We start from the raw sequence: 19,569 nt of genomic DNA on the forward strand, positions 1-19,569 counted from the left end.
ACCTTATTGCAAAATGTCACCAGAAAATAACAAAAAAAAAAATTTTTTTTACAGTTTTAAGAGCTTTAAAAATAAATTATATATCTAGTTATTATGGCATGTAATTAATGTTACTACTAATTAAATACTTAGAAAATACTGTCAGAGGATGGGCAAAACACAAAGATAAAACATAATATGCGCATTGACACAAACGACCAAGTGCAAAAACATAAATTACAGCCATGTTCATTCATAATTATATGATATAAATCACGAGAGGGTAAATTTGGTTTAAAAAAAACTGAAGTTCATTGACTCATACACAACAGTAAAACAATGCTTTTGCACAACAGTAACACATTGCGAGTAGTAAAGTCTCTTACCTTTGACAGATGTTGTAAATCCGCTGAATAAAACAAAAGGAGCAGATCGCAGATGTGTTTATTTTACTCTCTGAGTCAGAATGAAAATGGCATCTTCAAATTTCCCGCTGGTGCAAAAACACGGAAGTGCGCCACAAAGCGCTAGTGGTCGAAAGTATGCGTGCATGCTCTCTGTCACACACGCACACACACGCAGAGATAGAGCGTTCTGTGTCAACATACTTTTTATTTTTGGGCTTTTTATTTTGGGCTTTTTATAGAAAGTAGCAAGTCTTTACAAGTCAATAGGCGCAAGTCCAAGTGAAAGTCCGAGTCATTTATGTTCAAGTCCAAGTCGAGTTGCAAGTCTTTTTATATTTTGTCAAGTCGAGTCTGAAGTCATCAAATTCATGACTCGAGTCTGACTCGAGTCCAAGTCACATGACTCGAGTCCACACCTCTGCTTCCTTGTCCTCATTTGTAAGTCGCTTTGGATAAAAGCTTCTGCTAAACGACTAAATGTAAATGTGAATGTAAGAGTCTCATGCTCTAGCGACTGAGCTAGCCGGGCTGATGAGAAGCTCTTTCAAGAGCTAGACACTGTTTTCAGTAATACCTTCCCTACCCGTGACAATCTTCTGCTAAATCCTGATTTCATCTTGTAACGCTGGACAGAATGTGGCCCTGGATATATGCCCAGTGCACGTGTTAGCAGTTGCAAGGCAGCAAAATGCCTCATTCGTCCCTGAGTGGGCTTGAACCACCAACCTTTCAGTTAACAGCCTAACGCGCTAACCTATTGCGCCACAGAGACTTAGTAAAAGGTCACCTACAGTGGTAGAAAGGCGGAACTTTGTTTCAAAAGGTCTGCTATATGAACCCTAATGAAAGTTTGCTGAGAGAGAGAGAGAGGCAACAGAAATGCCCAATGTGGGGCTCGAACTCACGACCCTGAGATTAAGGGTCTCATGCTTTACCGACTGAACTAGCCAAGCTGATGAGGAGCCATTTCAAGAGCTAGACACTGTTTACAGTAATACCTTCCCTACCCGTGACAATCTTCTGCTAAATCCTAATTTCATCTTGTAACGCTGGACAGAATGTGGCCCAGAATATATAACCAGTGCACGTGTTAGCAGTTGCAAGGCAGCAAACTGCAAAATTCGCCCCTGGGGGGGCTTGAACCACCAACCTTTCAGTTAACAGCCAAACACGCTAACCTATTGCGCCACAGAGATTTAGGGAAAGGTCACCTACAGTGGTAGAAAGGCGAAACTTTGTCTCAAAAGGTCTGCTATATGAACCCTAATGTAAGTTTGCTGAGAGAGAGAAAAGTAACAGAAACGGCCAACATGGGACTCAAACCCACGACCCTGAGATTAAAAGTCTCATGCTCTACTGACTGAGCTAGCCAGGCTGATGTGAAGCTTTTTCAAGAGCTAGAGACCGTTGTTTGCTGAGAGAGAGAAAAGTAACAGAAACACCCAACGTGGGGCTCGAACCCAGAACTCTGAGATTAAGAGTCTCATGCTCTACTGTTGGAATATCTTGCCAGTTCCATGCGTGTTCAATAAGAAAAGGTCTGGAGAGGGTTTTCTTCAATGCTAAAAATATTAGTCATTTATTAGATACAAATGAATAATTCGATGACAGAGCTCTAGGTTACGTTACCCCAATGCAATACAAGAATTACATTCAAGATGTTCGCAACTAACATACATTTCCTGACTCCAGCATATATACACAACTGATCTTAACAGGTGGAGTTTTGGTTTATCGTCACTTATCAGCCATTCTGCAGTCCCTTGGCTCTTTGCAACCCCTGGACATTACTTCCTCTTTCTGTAACCTTTCTCTACATACCAAAACTGAACAAGTACGTGCATAATTAATATATTTTACAACTTCTACAAGCATCAGGACAACTTGTGACATGTCTAGACTATAGTTCTGGAACAAAGGCCCCCACCCTCAATTTATTCTTATTCTGCTTTTCCACTTGTCAGCAGTTCTTCTAAAAAGTATGCAGCACAGTAAAAAAGAGGAAGTTTGTCTGGTCAAGATGTTTTATAATACAAAAGAGAAAGATTGATTAATCTGTTGTTAGTCTAAACATTTTTCTAATAAAAAATAATAAAACCAATAATAAAAATAAATTCCTTTTCTCCAACATGTGCCAACGCTGAAGTCGAGAGAAAACAGAGGTATGACGTGTTTGACTATTTATAGGGGTTTGCTCTTGAGCTGATTGGATAATAGAATGATTGTGTGTGCGATGAATTAGCCTCGTCAAACACTAATCATGCTCCTACCGAAATTTGTTTATAAAACATAACTTATTCATTTCATTTTGTAAATGTGTTATTTTCGAGGCTGATCTCAAAAGTATAAATCATTTTAATAATAACCTTCAGCATGCAGTGGGACAGTTTGCTGCTGAGTGTGACATGGCAGGGAAAGAAACAGCTCCTCTAAGTCAGAATTTGACTGGAAAAAGGTGGCCATCTTGTTTGAAGGGGAGTCCTTTTTTATGAGGAATGGAATGTGAGATTAAAAGATGGATCGGTGCAGCGGCAGCAATAATGCAGTTGATGTGATTGTCTGTTGTGGTGAAGGAGCTGAGACGAGAGGTAATATTCTCAATTTACTGCTCAATCTACGTTCCTACTCTCACCTATGGTCCTCACTGAAAGGACAAGATCTCGGATACAACGGGACACATTTTACAAAGTGTTATGACCCGCCTGTTTGAGTCATTAAAGATAAAAGAGAGATGAGCCAACAAAATAGCCTGAACGGAAATTATTTATTATAAAATGTAACTCATAGAACAATTAATCAAAGCAACCAACAAATGTCTAGGGATAATAATGAAGATAAAGAACTTAGGATATAAATCACAACAACACTTTAACTACATAATATAAGTAATGCAAAACAAAACCATAAGGTTAAAGAGTCAATGAGATGGCAGGTCTTGACATGAGGACTTCCGAGTAGTCATAGCGTCCTGGGTTAGCTAGCACAACAACTTTCATATACCCATTAATGAGTAATGCAGGCATCCAATCAGGATTTACCACATACTCCAATCTGGAGTCCTTGGATCATCAAAGTGTCTTAATATTATAAAACTTAATACCTGTCGCTCTGCCTAAATCATAAAATATTAATTAAGTTTGTGTTCTACTTAAAGTAGAAGTAGTAAACTAGAAAAAATCTTGAACCTAAAAGTAAGGAAACTTTACTATTAAAAGATCCAACTCAGGACAATTGAATGGGCTTTCTAAACGAGGGGCCCCAGTATGCAGCAAACTAGCTGTCCTGGAGCTCCACCTTTTTTAATGTGCGGTGTCTTTCCAGTGATTTGTTTCTCATTCACGGAGTCAGACAGAGAACATTATCCACAACAACACTAGCTACATGAATACACTGGAGAGTGGAGCACAGATGTATCCGCAGAGGTACTGTTTGCCAGATGTTTATGAAACTGTTCTTCTCTTAGGCGCCATCATTGTGTTTACAGTAAACTCGAGGAGCGCAACACATTTACAACCCCACCTACTGCAGTGTTGGAAAACAGTATACCGTCACTCAGCCTTTTTAAACATTATTTAGACATGAAACATCCTGTGAGAAAATGTTTTGCTGCATTCATGGCATGTGTGAAACTTTTTGTCCATGTGTTTCTTCGAATGAGCGAAACTCTGTAGGCACTGATCAGATCTGTACGGTTTCTCTCCAGTGTGAATCCTCTTTTGTGTTTTCAGATGTGTTAACTGATTAAACCTCTTGTCACAGTTTGAACACTTGTACGGTCTCTCCAGTGTGAATCATCTGGTGTGGTTTTAAATTTGGAGGTGTAATAAAAGTCTTCTCACACTCAAAGCACATATACTCTTTCACACCAGTGTGGATCTTTATGTGTTCATTAAGGTTTGCTGATCAGTTGAAACTCTTTCCACACTGAGTGCATGTGAATAGTTTCCCTCCAGTGTGGGTCTTCATGTGTTTTTTTCGACCTCACTGACTGGAGTGTTTTTGAAGCTGCTGCAAACGATCTGGATGAGCTCACAGAGACTATAACATCTTATATCATTTTCTGTGAAGACCGGTGCATTCCTCCCAGGACTCAACTCGCATACACCGACAAACCGTGGTTCACTGTAAAAGTTAGACAGTCACGTCAGGCCAAGGAGGTTGCTTACAGGAATGGGGAGAGGGCCTTGTATAAGCAGGTCTAATACACACTGGAAAAGGAAATGAGTCGCAAAAAGGAACTATTCTGAGAAACCAAGGAGACAGTTCTCTTCCAGCGACTCAGCATCCGTGTGGAAAAGCTTAAAAAACATCACAAACTACAAGACACCATCCCCCAGTACTGTAGACAACAAATTACTTGCAAACAACCTGAATGAGTTTTACTGCTGGTTTAAGAAAAACCCCCATACCCACTCTAAACTGCTCTTCACGCCACCATTAACACCTCCATCACCCCCGCCTACCCCATACCTGCACTTCAGTTCATTGAAGATTATGTGTGCCAGGTCTTCCGGAAACAAGAGGAAAGAAGCACCAGGTCCAGATTTTATTACACCAGCCTGTTTAAAATCTTGTGCTGACCAACTGGTCCCCATCTTCACCCTGATCTTCAACAGAGATCACTTGAGCTGTGTGATGTGCTCTCCTGCCTCAAACGCTCCACCATCATCCCCATCCCAAAGAAACCTAAACTTAGAGGACTAAATGTCTACAGGCCGGTGGCGCTGACATCGGTGGTCATGAAGTCTTTTGAAAAACTAGTGCTGGCCCACCTGAAGGACATCACTGAACCCTCACTGGACACTCTTTAGTTTGACTACAGAGGAAACAGGTCTGTGAATGTTGCAGTCAATATATGACTGCATTATGTTCTGCAACTCCTAGACAGGCCATGGCCTATGTGAGGATCTTGTTTGTTGACTTCAGCTCGGCTTTTAACACTATCATTCCAAAACTTCTCCTGCCCAAAATAACTCCGCTCTCTGTGCCCAACTCTGTCTGTCAGTGGGTCAACAGCTTCCTAACGGACAGGCAGCAGCTGGTGAAGCTGGGAAAATTCACATCCAGTATCTGCACAATCAGCACTGGCACCCCCCAGGGGTGGGTTCTTTCCCCATTGCTCTTCTCCCTGTACACAAATGACTGCACTTCAAAGGACTCCTCTGTCAAACTCCTGAAGTTTGCAGACGACACTACACTTATTGGCCTCTTTCAGGACAGTGATGAGTCTGCTTACAGACAGGAGGTTAAGGACATGGCTGTCTGGTGTGGTCACAACAACCTGTAGCTCAACACACTCAAAATAGTGGAGATGATAGTGGACTTCAGGAGAAACCTCCCTGCTCTTCCCCCACTGAGCATAATGGACAGCATTGTGGCAGCAGTGGAGTTATTCAGGTTCCTGGGCACCACCATCTCTCAGGACCTGAAGTGGGACACTCACATTGACTCCATTATCAAAAAAGCTCAACAAAGGATTTACTTTCTTCGTCAGAAGAGGAAGTTCAACCTCCTAAAGGAGCTGCTGAAACAGTTTTACACCTCCATCATTGAACCAATCAATGCTCGGACTGCTGAGCGAATCACTGGTACAACCCTCCCTACTCCCCAAGAACTGTACTTATCCAGAGCGAGCAAAAGGGCTGCAAAAATTACTCTGGACCCCTCACATCCAGCACACTGCCTCTTTGAACTTTTAACATCTGGTCGACGCTACAAAGCAATGCGCAGCAGAACAGCCCAACTCAGAAACAGTTTCTTCCCTCAGGCAATCCATCTCATGAACACTTGATAATAATAACTGTGGAACCAACATCACTACTCTCTATACACTCTTATACACATATACACTTTTTTAACAACACACTTTACATGCCAATTTGCACATACAGTTGCACATATAATGTTGTATATAGGAATATAGTAATAGTAATATAGCTCTACATACACTTGTCTATTTGAATATTTGCATTCACTACTTACTGTTTTTTATATATATTTATTATCTGCTTATTGCCCTGTCTCTATAATTCTGTTGCACTGTAGAAGCTGTCACGAAAATAAATTCCTTGTATGTGCGAACATACCTGGCAATAAAGCTCAGTCTGATTCTGATTAAGGTCTGAGAAGTTGCTGAAACTCATCCCACACCGAAGCTGCGGTCACACTAGAGTTTGAGCAAGCAAAATTCTGTTGTACAGCACTGCAAAAAGGGGCAGGATTAAACAAGATGATTAGACATTAAAAAAAGTGGCGATTGGTCCATATTTTAAATTTTTGTCCAGAGAGGTCATGTTTTGATCTTCAATCGGTCCTACACAGTCAGGTGATGTGATTTCGCAGGTCAGAGTTCACCAAGCTTGAACTTTGTAAGGCAGTGAACTGCAAAACTTGATGCACAAACTTGTATTTACAGTCTGAAGCATTCATGTTTGTATGAGAAGAAGTCTATGGGAGAAAAGTCCAGTGTGACCGCGGCTTAAGTGCAAGTGAATAGTTTCTCTCCAGTGTGGCTCTTCATTTGTAGATTAAGGGATGATGATTGGCTGAAACTCTTCCCACACTGAGTGCATGCGAGTCGTTTCTCTAGTGTGGATCCTTATGTGTTTATTAAGGGATGATGATTGGCTGAAACTCTTCCCACACAGACTGCATATGAATGGTTTCTCTCCAGTGTGGACCCTCATGTGTTTATTAAGGTGTGATGAGCAGTCAAAACTCTTCCCACACTGAGTGCATGTGAATGGTTTCTCTCCAGTGTGCATCCTCATGTGTTGATTAAGGGATGATGAGTGGATGAATCTCTTCCCACACTGAGTGCAGGTGAAAGGTTTCTCTCCAGTGTGGATCATCATGTGTAGATTAAGGGATGATGAGCGGATGAAACTTTTCCCACACTGAGAGCATGGGAATGGTTTCTCTCCAGTGTGAATCATCATGTGTAGATTAAAGAATGATGATTGGCTAAAACTCTTCCCACAATGAGTGCATATGAATGGTTTCTCTCTAGTGTGGATCCTCATGTGTTTTTTAAGGGATGATGATCGGCTGAAACTCTTCCCACACTGAGTGCATGTGAATGGTTTCTCTCCAGTGTGGATCCTCATGTGTTGATTAAGGGATGATGAGTGGATGAAACTCTTCCCACACTGAGTGCAAGTGAATGGTTTCTCTCCAGTGTGGACCCTCGTGTGTTTATTAAGGTGTGATGAGCAGTCAAAACTCTTCCCACACTGAGTGCATGAGAATGGTTTCTCTCCAGTGTGAATCATCATGTGTAGATTAAGGAATGATGATTGGCTGAAACTCTTCCCACACTGAGTGCATGTGAATGGTTTCTCTCTAGTGTGGTTCCTTATGTGTTTATTAAGGGATGATGATTGGCTGAAACTCTTCCCACACTGAGTGCATGTGAATGGTTTCTCTCCAGTGTGGACCCTCATGTGTTTAATAAGGTGTGATGAGCAGTCAAAACTCTTCCCACACTGAGTGCATGAGAATGGTTTCTCTCCAGTGTGCATCCTCATGTGTTGATTAAGGGATGATGAGTGGATGAAACTCTTCCCACACTGAGTGCATGTGAATGGTTTTTCTCCAGTGTGGATCCTCATGTGTTGATTAAGGGATGATGAGTGGATGAAACTCTTCCCACACTGAGTGCATGTGAATGGTTTCTCTCCAGTGTGAATCATCATGTGTAGATTAAGGTTTGATGATTGGCTGAAACTCTTCCCACACTGAGTGCATGTGAATGTTTTCTCTCCAGTGTGGATCCTCATGTGAATCTTAAGATCGTCTTTTCTTCCAAAACTCTTTCCACACTGAGTGCAGGTGAAACAATTCTTGTCCCTCCTTTTTAAAATAACTTCAGTCAGTAAATTATTTTTTTCCTCAATTTTGACATGATGTTTCTCCTCTTTACTCCCCTCATTCTCGTCAATTAGGTCTGAAATAAATAAAACATTAGTTTTCATTAAGTCTTAAAACTCTCATCAAAAGCTGAAAAGTGAAAAAACACTGGAAACATTGGCTACACACACTGTAATTTTGATGCACATTAAATGTAAAATAAATCAGATCATATTTTGTTTGGTCCATTAACATGTACACATTTAAGAAGATTCAATTCATCTTTATTTATCTAGTGCTTTTACAATGTAAACTGTGTCAAAGCCGCTTAACATAGAAGTTATGGTAAATTGAAAGTGTCCTGTTTTCAGCGTTTCTTACATAATTGATCACAAAAGTAATTTTGGTCATTGTAGTAAAGTTCGTTGTTGTGTGGGAAGAAGAAGACAGGGTCTGTGATATCAGGTAAGCAATATATTTTATTATTTAATGCACACCACTTGCAGGCTGTGTCTGTGCATGTGTGTGCTCTCTCCACTCCCGACTGCTCCTCCTGTTCTCCTTAAGAAGGGAGTCTCTCCGCCCCAATCACTAGAAAGACAGGTGTTATTTATCATTTCTAATTGACCTGCTGATTAGCCGCCGGGCTCCTAGCATGCTCTCCCCCCTTATTGCGTGTTCGATCACGCTTACATCTCCACATACTCTCCCAGATACCTTACCTCCACTCGCCCAATTGCACACTTCCGTGGGTTGGCCGTGAGCCCGGCCCGTCTCAGAGCTGACAATACCGCCCTCAGATGTTGCATATGCCGCTGCCAATACTGTAAATGATGATGTAGTCTAAATACGCAGCGGCATATGCTGTGTGAGGGCCGAGTATTTTATCCATTAGGTGCTGAAACGTCGCCGGTGCCCCAAACATCTCGAACGGAAGCATCACAAATTGGTGCAATCCAAACGGCGTAGTGAAGGCTGTTTTTTCGCGGGATATTGGAGATAAGGGGATTTGCCAATAGCCCTTTGTTAAATCCAATGTCGAGTAATATCGAGGAGCACCTAAACGGTCGAGCAACTCGTCAATACGCGGCATTGGTTAAGCGTCAAATTTCGACACAGCATTCACCTTGCGATAATCCACACAGAACCGGACCGAGCCGTCCGTCTTAGGTACTAAGACAATCGGGCTGGCCCAGTCGCTGTGGGATTCTTCTACTACACCCATTTTCAACATATTACTCAATTCTTCCTGAATCACTTTTTTCTTGTGTTCAGGTAGGCGATACGGCCGGGTCCTAACGACCACGCCCGGTTTAGTCTCGATATGGTGCTGGATCAGGTTAGTACGACCAGGCAGGGGCGAAAACACATCTGAGTATTCACGTTGGAGGTGCCGGATGTCGAGGAGCTGGCTTGCTGAGAGATGATCGCCCCCCGTGACCAGAGCATTCGACCACCTCGTAATCAATATCACTGACTCGTCATGTGAACACAAACGGCCCTTGCCACTTGGCGATTAATTTAGAGCTGGAAGTGGATTGCAGTACAAGTACTTTATCTCCCTGTGAAAATTTACGGAGTTTAGTGCCCTTATCATATCGCGGGCGTTGGTCATCCTGGGCCTTAAGCAAATTCTCTGTAGAGAGCCGCCCCAGTGTGTGGAGTTTTGCTCTAAGGTCCAAAAGAAATTTCCTTTTTACTATTAGAAGGCTCGTCCTCCCATGCCTCTCTAACGACATCCAAAACCCCTCTGGGCTGTCTGCCATAGAGAAGCTTGAATGGGGAAAACCCCGTGGAGGCTTGGGGAACCTCCTGCACAGCAAATAATAAAGGCTCCAACCACTTATCCCAATTTTTCACATCCTCCTGAACAAATTTACGGATCATTGATTTAAGCGTGCGATTAAATCTTTCCACCAGCCCGTCTGTTTGTGGGTGATAGACGCTGGTGTAAATAGATTTAACGCCCAATAATCCGTAATGCTCGCGCATCGTGCGTGACATGAACACAGTCCTTGATCCGTGAGAATCTCCTTGGGGATTACTCCTTAACAGATTATTCGAAACAGCGCCTCCGCAACACTCTTTGCTGAGATGTTACGGAGCGCCACTGCTTCCGGGTATTGGGTTGCATAATCCAACAGAACTAATGCAGACCGGTGCCCGTGTGCGGATTGCTCTAATGGCCCGATGAGATCCATACCAACTCTCTCGAAGGGGATCTCCATAATTGGTAATGGGCGCAACGGCGCTTTTGGGGTGGCCGGTGGATTTACCAGCTGACATTCACAGCAAGCAGTGCACCATCTGCTGACGTCACCGTGAAAGCCCAGCCAAAAGAATCGGGTCATGAGGCGATTTAGTGTGGCCGCCTGACCTAAATATCCGACCATATGATTAGAATGAACCACCTGAAAAAGCATTTTCCGGCGGCTCTTTGGTACTAATAACTGGGTTGTATCTTCTTTTGTTTGAGTGTCTTGGGTCACTCGATACACCCTATCATTAATAACTGCAAAATACGGGTAGGAGAGGGGTCGATCAGGCTGGAGGATTTTCCCATCAATAACCTGCACTCTTTCGAGTGCATTTTTTAGCGTATCATCACGCGACAGCTCCAGGGGAAAGTCCTTACACTGGGAAATTCCCAGCCCTTCCCCTGAGTCAGCGCGTGACGTCACCGCCTGGGATTCCCCGAGCTGAGCGACACGCCCCCTATCCGGTGATTTCTTCTTCCAAGAAACACCCGCACATAAGACTCCCAATAATTTATTAAATCCAGGCCAATTAGTTTCCAGAATTAGCGGGTGTTTGAGGTGCAGGTTAACTGCTAACTCTATGCTTTTTCCCCCGAAATTGTGAGGGTGGGCGGCAGATGTCGGAGCAGGCCGGATCTCCTGGGACAGCAGACTCCAGATTTGCTCGCGGTCCTCCCGCTGGGCGTCCATGAGGACTTGGATATAGGCTTGGGCGGTATTACAGTATTATGGTATATCGCGGGATCCAAAAATATGAACGTGTCAGTTTCAATACCGTTATACCATCATAAAATATTAAATATCCTTTATTTAATGCCTACTAAAACGTATGTGTGATTGTCAGCACGGGACAGTTTGGAGGAGAGAGGGAGGGGGAGAGTGAGAGGGAGGGGGAAGGAAGGGGAGAGGTGAGGTGACGAGTCGGGCTCCAAAGTGACCTGCAGTTTGGCAGTATTTCCAGTTTCGACTGAGCAGAAGGGAGATGTCACGTGGTAAATATGAACTAGAGGTCTGCATTAGAGCTGAAGATCTTTGCCCAAACCCGGAGGGACCCGAAAAAATCCAAATCCCTGCATTAAAATCCATCCCTGCAAAAGGTGAAGCAAATGATGACAAAGTAGTAAAAAAGCAAATTTTGACGGCGGTCAAAACAAAACAATCCTACCCAAAACTTGCAAAGTTAGCCAGATCAGAACTCTGCATCTCGGCCTGTAGGAGTAGCAGTGAAACGGTGTTCAGTGCTGCTGGACCCCATGAACGCAGGACTGCGCTAAAGCTTGTGGATTTAATAATGTTCCTCCACAAAAACACGTAGCCTAATCTTGGTGAGTAAAGGATTTTTAAATTATAAATGAATATTAATAAAACCATATAATCATAATGTATACAGAGTATACAGGCTTGGCAATATTCTTTCAAAATTCAGCTTCACCTTAATGCCAGATTGTGAAGAGAAGTGGCAAAACAAATCTTGCACAGCCTTTATTTTAATTTCGTTATTGCCAAAATACCCGTCATCATTTAGAGTTTATTTTAATTTGATTTGTTAAGCAAGATTTATTTTCATTGGTGTTAGCCAATTTAAAGGCTAAGGGTATGTATACCTAAGTTACAGAGGACGTACTTTATTTTTTTGTTCCAACTTCCTAGTGGCATATAGTCTACGTTTGTTACGAATAAATTATGTAAAAACATATAAATGACTCATTCTTGAAAAAAGGCAATAGAGCTGTGTGCATGAGCACATTTGTATAATGTCGGGCTGTAAATGGGTTCGGCTTTATAAAGCTGTCAATCAAAATGTACCTGTCAGGCTCAGGCTTCATCGTGCCTAATTTTTATGGCCGATTACAGCTCTCTGCATTTCCGCTGCTGTAAATCATTATTGAATTTTCTGAATAAATCATTATTATTATTATTGAACTGAATTGAGAGAGAGAGAGGGAGAGAGTGGTGCTGTGCATCGATTGGCGCGCTCTCTCTCTTTCTCTCTCTCTGTGTGTGTGTGTGTGTGTGTGTGTATCTGCGTGCGAATGAGAGGAGTGTCCCGCACAGAAGAATACAAACAAGACAAACAGGTGACCGCGAGCCTAAGGTCGCATATAAGGTATTCAGTTTCTGAATGGTTTAGGCACAAGCTAACAGTTTAGTAACGCTGTCTGAGCCTTACGTCATGTTTTTTATTACGCCAGTAATACCGGATACCGGGGTAATATATGGAGGCGGTTTGACGGTATCAAAATTTAGATACCGCCCAAGCCTTCTTGGAAACGTTGTTCCTGGATGTTCTTCAGTTCCACCAGCGTCTCATGTTGTTGTTGGTGGAGGACCGAAAGGGCCTGGATAGCTTTCGCAAATGGCAGTCCTGACGAAGTGGTCATTCTGGCAGTGAGTCATATTGATAAGACACAGATTTGAAAGCTGTAAATGGCCTATTTTATTCATTTATTATCATAATTATGACAAAATGTTTTTTCTAAAATTTGTAAAGCAGACAGGGAATACTTGTTCATTCTGTGCCTAACTCGTAAACACATCAGAAAAAAAAGTTCTGGGGTAACAGCTGAACAAACAGCTGAATATTTGCCTCACAGACATGAGATATACAAGTACAGTATCGTCATAAAGGCTGGAATGTGCACCTTTCCCTTGCTGTTGGGTCATTTTTATCCATTCTGTGGTGATTTTGAGGCTTAATTTGGCCAAACCTCAATTCAATCTGGGCAAATTTACTTTTCGTTATATTCATGGTTTTCTTCTTTTGGCCTCTATTATAACAACATTTTTTTGATTGCAAAGCCATGACAGCATATAATCATTCATTTATGATTGTTGGGGTTTTCTGTGATAACAGTCAACATTGTTTCATTGGTCTTCACCCATGGCATGGCAAAAAAGGAAATGGGTGAGAGTATAAAGGAAGAGGATTCTCATTTTGTGTCTCTTGTTTTGTTTTCTCCCCGTAGTTAGTGCTGAGGGATTTGTGTTTCATTGTGATTATTGTTATATTGTTTGTTTTGTTGTTGATACTGCTGTTTGTGTGTGAAAAGTACAAAGTGTTTATTATTATTTATATTATTATTTTTGACTAAGACAAAACTTTCCTGGTTCTCACTGTTTGTTATTTAATTTATTTGTTTATTTATTTGTTTATTTTAGAGATGCACAGATGTATCGAACAACCGGTATCGGTCGATATAAGCTTTCCCCCCGCAATCGGACGATTTTTAAAAAATATTCGAGGATCAGTGCCGATATATCCTGTCAATGAAGTTGGGTGGGAATGTGATGCGGTGTGTGTAAAGATGTCTCTTGTCTGGAATTACTTTGAAGTAGGTCACAATGAGGACAAAACTGCAATTTGTAAGCTACGCACAGCAAAAATTTAACGAGGTGGAACTTCAGTTAAACATTTTAACACAACTAATTTGATTACACACCTTAAATGCTGACATGCAAAGGAATATGAAGAGCTCCTTAAAGCTAAAGCAGAGGCCGCTTTAGCTGCAAAAGTTAAATGCCAAACTCCCTCTATCACGCAAGTTTTTGACAGCGCCTGAAAATTAAAATCTGACAGCACGAAAGCAAGTGAAATTACTCACAAAGTAATTAAATTTATTACGCTTGACGACCAGCCATTCTCTGTAGAAGAAGACACTGGATTTCAGTGACTGGTAAGACATCTTGAGCCTCGATACACTTTATCAAGTCTGCGTTATTTCGTTGACATCTGCTTACCGGAGATATACAGCCACGTGGCTGATCACGCTCACAAGCTGCTTCATAACGACTCTGCGATGAGTTTCACCAGATATTTGGTCTTCAGATGTAAGCCCTACTAGTATGCTTGGTGTCACTGCGCAGTGGATTGATTGTGATTTTAAACTTAATGTCTTGCTTCATTTACAAGAATTTACCAGATCTCGCACTGCAATGGCGATCTCTTAAGCTTTCACTGATATGTTACGAAAATGAAAAATTGACAGATCAAGAGTGCACGCTGTGGTGGAACATGGCTAAAGCCATGACGGACCGTGAGATTATGAGTTTGCCCTGCATGGTGCATTCCCTCCAGTTGGCTGTCAACGAAGGCATTTTAAGCCAAAGAAGTGTGACAGAATTGGTCTGTATGCGCCGAAAGATTGTTGGTCACTTTAAGCACTAACAGCTTGCTTCTTGCCGTATACAGTCTGTTCAGTCACAATAGAGCTTATGCTGCAGATTACGAGCTACCAGTCACTCTCACTGTGCAGCAGTGGGCACTGATGGAAAGCGTTACTGCACTTCTCTCCTTTTGAACAAATAACTAAAGAGATTAGCAAAGAGAATGCATCTGCTGCTGATATTATCCCCCTTCTCGAGACTCTAAAAAGGTTACTCATCAAGGAATGTGACAGTGTACCCGGAGTTAAAACAATGAAAAAAGCATTGCTGGATTCAGTGCAAGAACACTTCAGAAACACCACTTAAAACCACATTTGCAGTATCGCAACCATCCTTGACTCGCAATATAAGAACAAGTTTTTTTTTTTAAACTGACATGAAACGGCAGATGCATGACTTAATAGTTGAGGGGATTAAAAAACTCCGACATCCTAGAGACAGGGACATGTGTACAGAATCTAGAAGGTAAGTTCAATATAAAATATAATAATAAGCTATAAAATAGGCTTTTCAGTCATTCTCGTTTTTAACACATCTGATATTTTTTTAGATATCATTCAACAAAAGAGGGCTCACATAAAAGCAAAAGAATCTTCAACAGAATCTATCTTTGCTATATTCAATGAAATAGTTTATGTAAAAGGAATTGTGGTGGAGAATGCGAGTGTGTCAACGCAAGTTAGCATTTAACTAGCAGAGCCACTGGTTCCCAGGCACGAGAGCGCACTAACGTACTAGGTTGCTAATCAGGCCCGTCTGCCAGAAGTTGTACAACTCGCAAAAAAATACCTGTCCGCTCCTTGTACGAATGTCGATAGTAAAAGAACTTTTAGCTCACTCAGGTGAAAAAAACCATATAAATTAAATGAAACTAAAATTCAGTTAAATACCCGCAAATACATTTTTAGTACATTGTTATTTTTTTGTGTTAAATAAAAGTTTGATGGTTTTACACTATAAATATACTAATTAAAAGTATGTTTATACTTCAGTAGGACTTTAGTACACTTGACAAAAGAATACCAAATACCATTAATACTTAAATACATTTTTTGTGTTTTTCAAAAGTGTGCTTTAAATGCTTTAAACATTAGTTGATTTTAGTACACTGTTTACATACTAATCCTAAGTTTAAAATAAGTTAATATATAAAAAATCTAATAGTAATGTATTGTAGTAGAAGTACATTTTGCCAAAAATTACAACATTTACAACTTAAAAATATGATTGGCAGAATTGTAGAAATGCTGGATTAAGATCATCTAGGGCACAGGTCTCAAACTCAGTTCCAAAAGGGCTGGAGCAGGGTTGGAACTAAACTGTGCAGGGCTTCGGCCCTCAAGGGATTGAGTTTAACACCCTTGATCTAGGGGGTCGAACCGAGATTGCAATCTTTTTTCGATTAATTGTGCATGTGCTCTAATATTTGCTGTACCTAGTACTTAGTATAATTATAATTGTCATGTTTGAATAGATTACCATTAATGACAAAATGACAGTTTTATTTTTATTTATTTTATTTGTTTGTTTGTTTGTTTGCTTTTGCAACAAGGTTATTGTTGTAAAAAAAAATTTGTAAAATGTTGTATTTCAATGTGTACAAACTGAAAACGAAAAATAAAAATATTATGGAAAAAAATAAATAAGAACAAAAATATTAACATATTACGCTTGTAACAATTTAAGTCAGATGTTAAAAAACAGGAAAAAAACAACAACTAGGCAGCACACTCAGGGCTGCAAGATGGATTTAATTTAGTATTCTTATTATTAAAATATATCTGAATGAGGAATAAATGACTGAGTTGGTCTTTGAGAATAAAAAACTAACCTGTTTGTTCCTGCAGATCTTCCTGTTTGACTGTGAATGTTTCTTCAATCTTCACATCTTCACTCTCCTCTTTAATAAACGCCATCTTTATAACATTGTGGAGATCAGTCGCTTCAGCAGGAGTTTTTTTCTGTGTTTAGACACTTTATCCTGTTTAAAATGAACAAAACAATAAAAATGTTGTTTAAAATAAATAAAACAATGAACAGAAACAAAATAACTTCTCTTCAACACTTGGTTCAACAGTTTCTCTATATGAGAGTAATTAACAAACAGAAATCAGGTAAGTTAGAGCAAGAAACAATAGTCACAAATGAGCTGATTAAAACGAGTACTCCATTTCTTATAGTGTTTTATACTTAGAATGGAATGACATTATGCTATTTAAGAAATTAAACCTTCATTAAAACACTTATTACTCACATTTCTGTTACTTTATTCAAACAATAGCCCCCATTCCTCTGAGTAAAATAGTACTATGTTGTATGAAGGGTTAAAATAATGTCAACAGCAGGAACATAATTTAGCATTGGGTGAAAAACCTAAAACTTCAATCAATTGGGTTCTTTTTCTTCTTCTTTCGTTTTATTTGGCGGATCGCATCAGTTCTTGTGCATTACCGCCACCTTACTGTAACCTGATTTAGAGACTCTACTCTGTTCCCATAATCCCTTCCCCTAACTCAGACAGAGACTTCGCATCCGCCAGCACTGCGTCTCCAGCTCTTCTGATTTCTGCTTACTCCTCCCACTGTCAGGTTCAGAAAATAACTCCCTCCATCCCTGCCTTAAACTTTATAATTTTACTTTAAAATAATTCTAATGATCATATCTTATTAATCAGTCCTGTGTCTTTCAAAAATCTAAACAATGCAGTGTACTTATGCCTTCCTACCTCAGGATTTAATAAAAATTTCAATGTAAACTAATAATTTCCTTCTTTCTTGACTTCTTCCAATAACGTTCTTCTTTCTTCATTATACCGCTCACAATGCATGATCACATGTTCAGATTCCTTTTTCCCACACTCACATAGACCTGTTCTGTGCTTTGCCTTTAACTTCATTGTACTGTTAAGTCCAGTATGCCCAATTCTTAGTCTGGATAAAATTGTATCCTCTATCCTTTTTCCACTCGAGTGCCTCCCTTTACACACTTGTGGCTGAATATTACACATTTGCCTTCCACTCTTTCCTGCTTCCCATTGGTGCTGCCATTTCCCCATTATTTGTTTTTTTATTATTGCTTTAACTTCACTTCTACTGTAATTCACTTCCATTCCTATATTATCGTCCATCGTAATTTGCTTTGCCATTTTATCTGCAGCTTTATTTATTTTTTAATCCCACATGAGCTGGCACCCACATAAACACATAGAGGTAAAGTTGGTTTTGTATTCACATATTCAGGCTTTCCCCTTTCCCCAATAATTTCATAAAAGCATTACTTGCCAACTCTAAACAGCGAAATCACTATCAAAGTACAACATTGTTCACAGTTAAATAAACAGTGTTAATGTTGTTTTCAAGTCATAGTTGTATGCTAATTCAGATCAAATATTCAAAGTAACATGGTAAACAATACAGAGACTTCTAAATGAACGAATGTGCGAATATAAAAACAACTTTACCAATCATGAACACTACCTTTACTTTTTCTCCTTTTAATTTATACAACTCTTGTAATATTTCAATAACTAAATCTTGACTACAGTCTGAGTGTTTTGCTTCAATGCTTAAAATAGCAGAAATACAATCTGAGCAAACTAAAACTTCCTTAATTCCCGCATCTTTCACCCATTGTAATGCTAAACTTATTGCCAACGTTTCCCTTTGTGTATACTGATAATTTGTTTAAAATCCTTAATTTATTTTTCTATTTGGAATTACATATGCTATTCCTAGCTGGTCATTATCTGGATTTTTTGATGCATGTGAAAAAACATGTATTCTACAATCAATCGTTTTATATCTGTGTAGAAGTTTTAAAACAAACCTTTCTCCAGTTGAAACATCGCAGGAACGGCGCAGCCTTATGACGTCACACGATACGCCAAAATAAAAGTATTTTTTTTTTGTTTAGCTTTTTTTGCCACTTACTGTTGCAGTCATGACTTATTGATACATTTCTCCATCGTTTTCCAATTTCCACTTGCTCTCTCTCTTTTTCTCTTTCTCTCTCTCACACACACACACACACACACACACACTTACATATAAATTACCAAAAATAAAAGATGGCAAAAAAGTGTTCAGTTTAGTAATATTAAATTTATTATAAAAACAGATTATTAATAGAATACAACATTTAATATTGTAAAATATTAATATTGTTGAAAAATTATTGAAATTGAATTACATATTGATTTATTTTATTCAATTACTTTTTTATTAATTTATTACATTTAGATAAACGTATTTATTGATATAATAAAAAATAATAATAACATTACTTTAAATTAACCAGTTTCATTAATTGTTTCATTTAAAAAAAATCATTTGAATCTCAATATGCATTTTTTTTTTCAAAAAAAAACACATCATTAACAATAATTGCTTTTTTGTTTATAGCAAAGCAAGATGAAAGGGAAAGTGTTTTTCCCAGGCAAGATTAAGATGTGCTTCGGAGGATCAACTAGATATCTGAGACAAGATTTACTTGCATTATTTTATTTTGATTTGTAAAAAATATAATTATTTTAATTATAAATCGGCAAATAATAATAATTATTTATTTTTAAATTTTATTCTGTATATTTACTTTTAGAATTATTTCTGTACCGTAACAATTACATTTTTCAGTATTATATAATATGTTGTTATTGTGCTATATATAATGAGAATATTTTTGGTATATACTGGTTGAATTTTCTATATATTGTATACACTGATCAGTGATTACATATAAAAAACAACAACCAGTATCACACATACACACATACACACACACTTTCAACTCAATTTTTATAGTTATATTTTCTGTTTCTTGATTTTTTTCCCTGTTATTAAAATTTTTATATTTTAAATATTTTTTTGCCATATTTTTTAAAAATATTTTCCAAATTAACAGAGGAAATAAATTTT

At 39.3% G+C, this 19,569-nt stretch overlaps 1 protein-coding gene across 1 annotated transcript; it reads right to left on the reverse strand.

Annotated features, from left to right (window-relative positions):
• Positions 1 to 3,133: 3,133 nt before the first annotated feature.
• Positions 3,134 to 18,509, reverse strand: LOC137489915 (uncharacterized). The gene is made up of 3 exons (XM_068220297.1): positions 18,482 to 18,509; positions 16,488 to 16,637; positions 3,134 to 8,331 (listed from the first exon to the last, which is right to left on the reverse strand). The coding sequence occupies exons 2-3, from the start codon at positions 16,570 to 16,572 to the stop codon at positions 6,914 to 6,916; spliced, it is 1,503 nt and encodes a 500-aa protein (XP_068076398.1). The 5' UTR covers positions 16,573 to 16,637; positions 18,482 to 18,509; the 3' UTR covers positions 3,134 to 6,913.
• Positions 18,510 to 19,569: the final 1,060 nt, after the last annotated feature.

This window comes from Danio rerio, chromosome 4 (genome assembly GCF_049306965.1).
Source record: "Danio rerio strain Tuebingen ecotype United States chromosome 4, GRCz12tu, whole genome shotgun sequence".
Classification (NCBI taxonomy): Eukaryota; Metazoa; Chordata; class Actinopteri; order Cypriniformes; family Danionidae; genus Danio; species Danio rerio.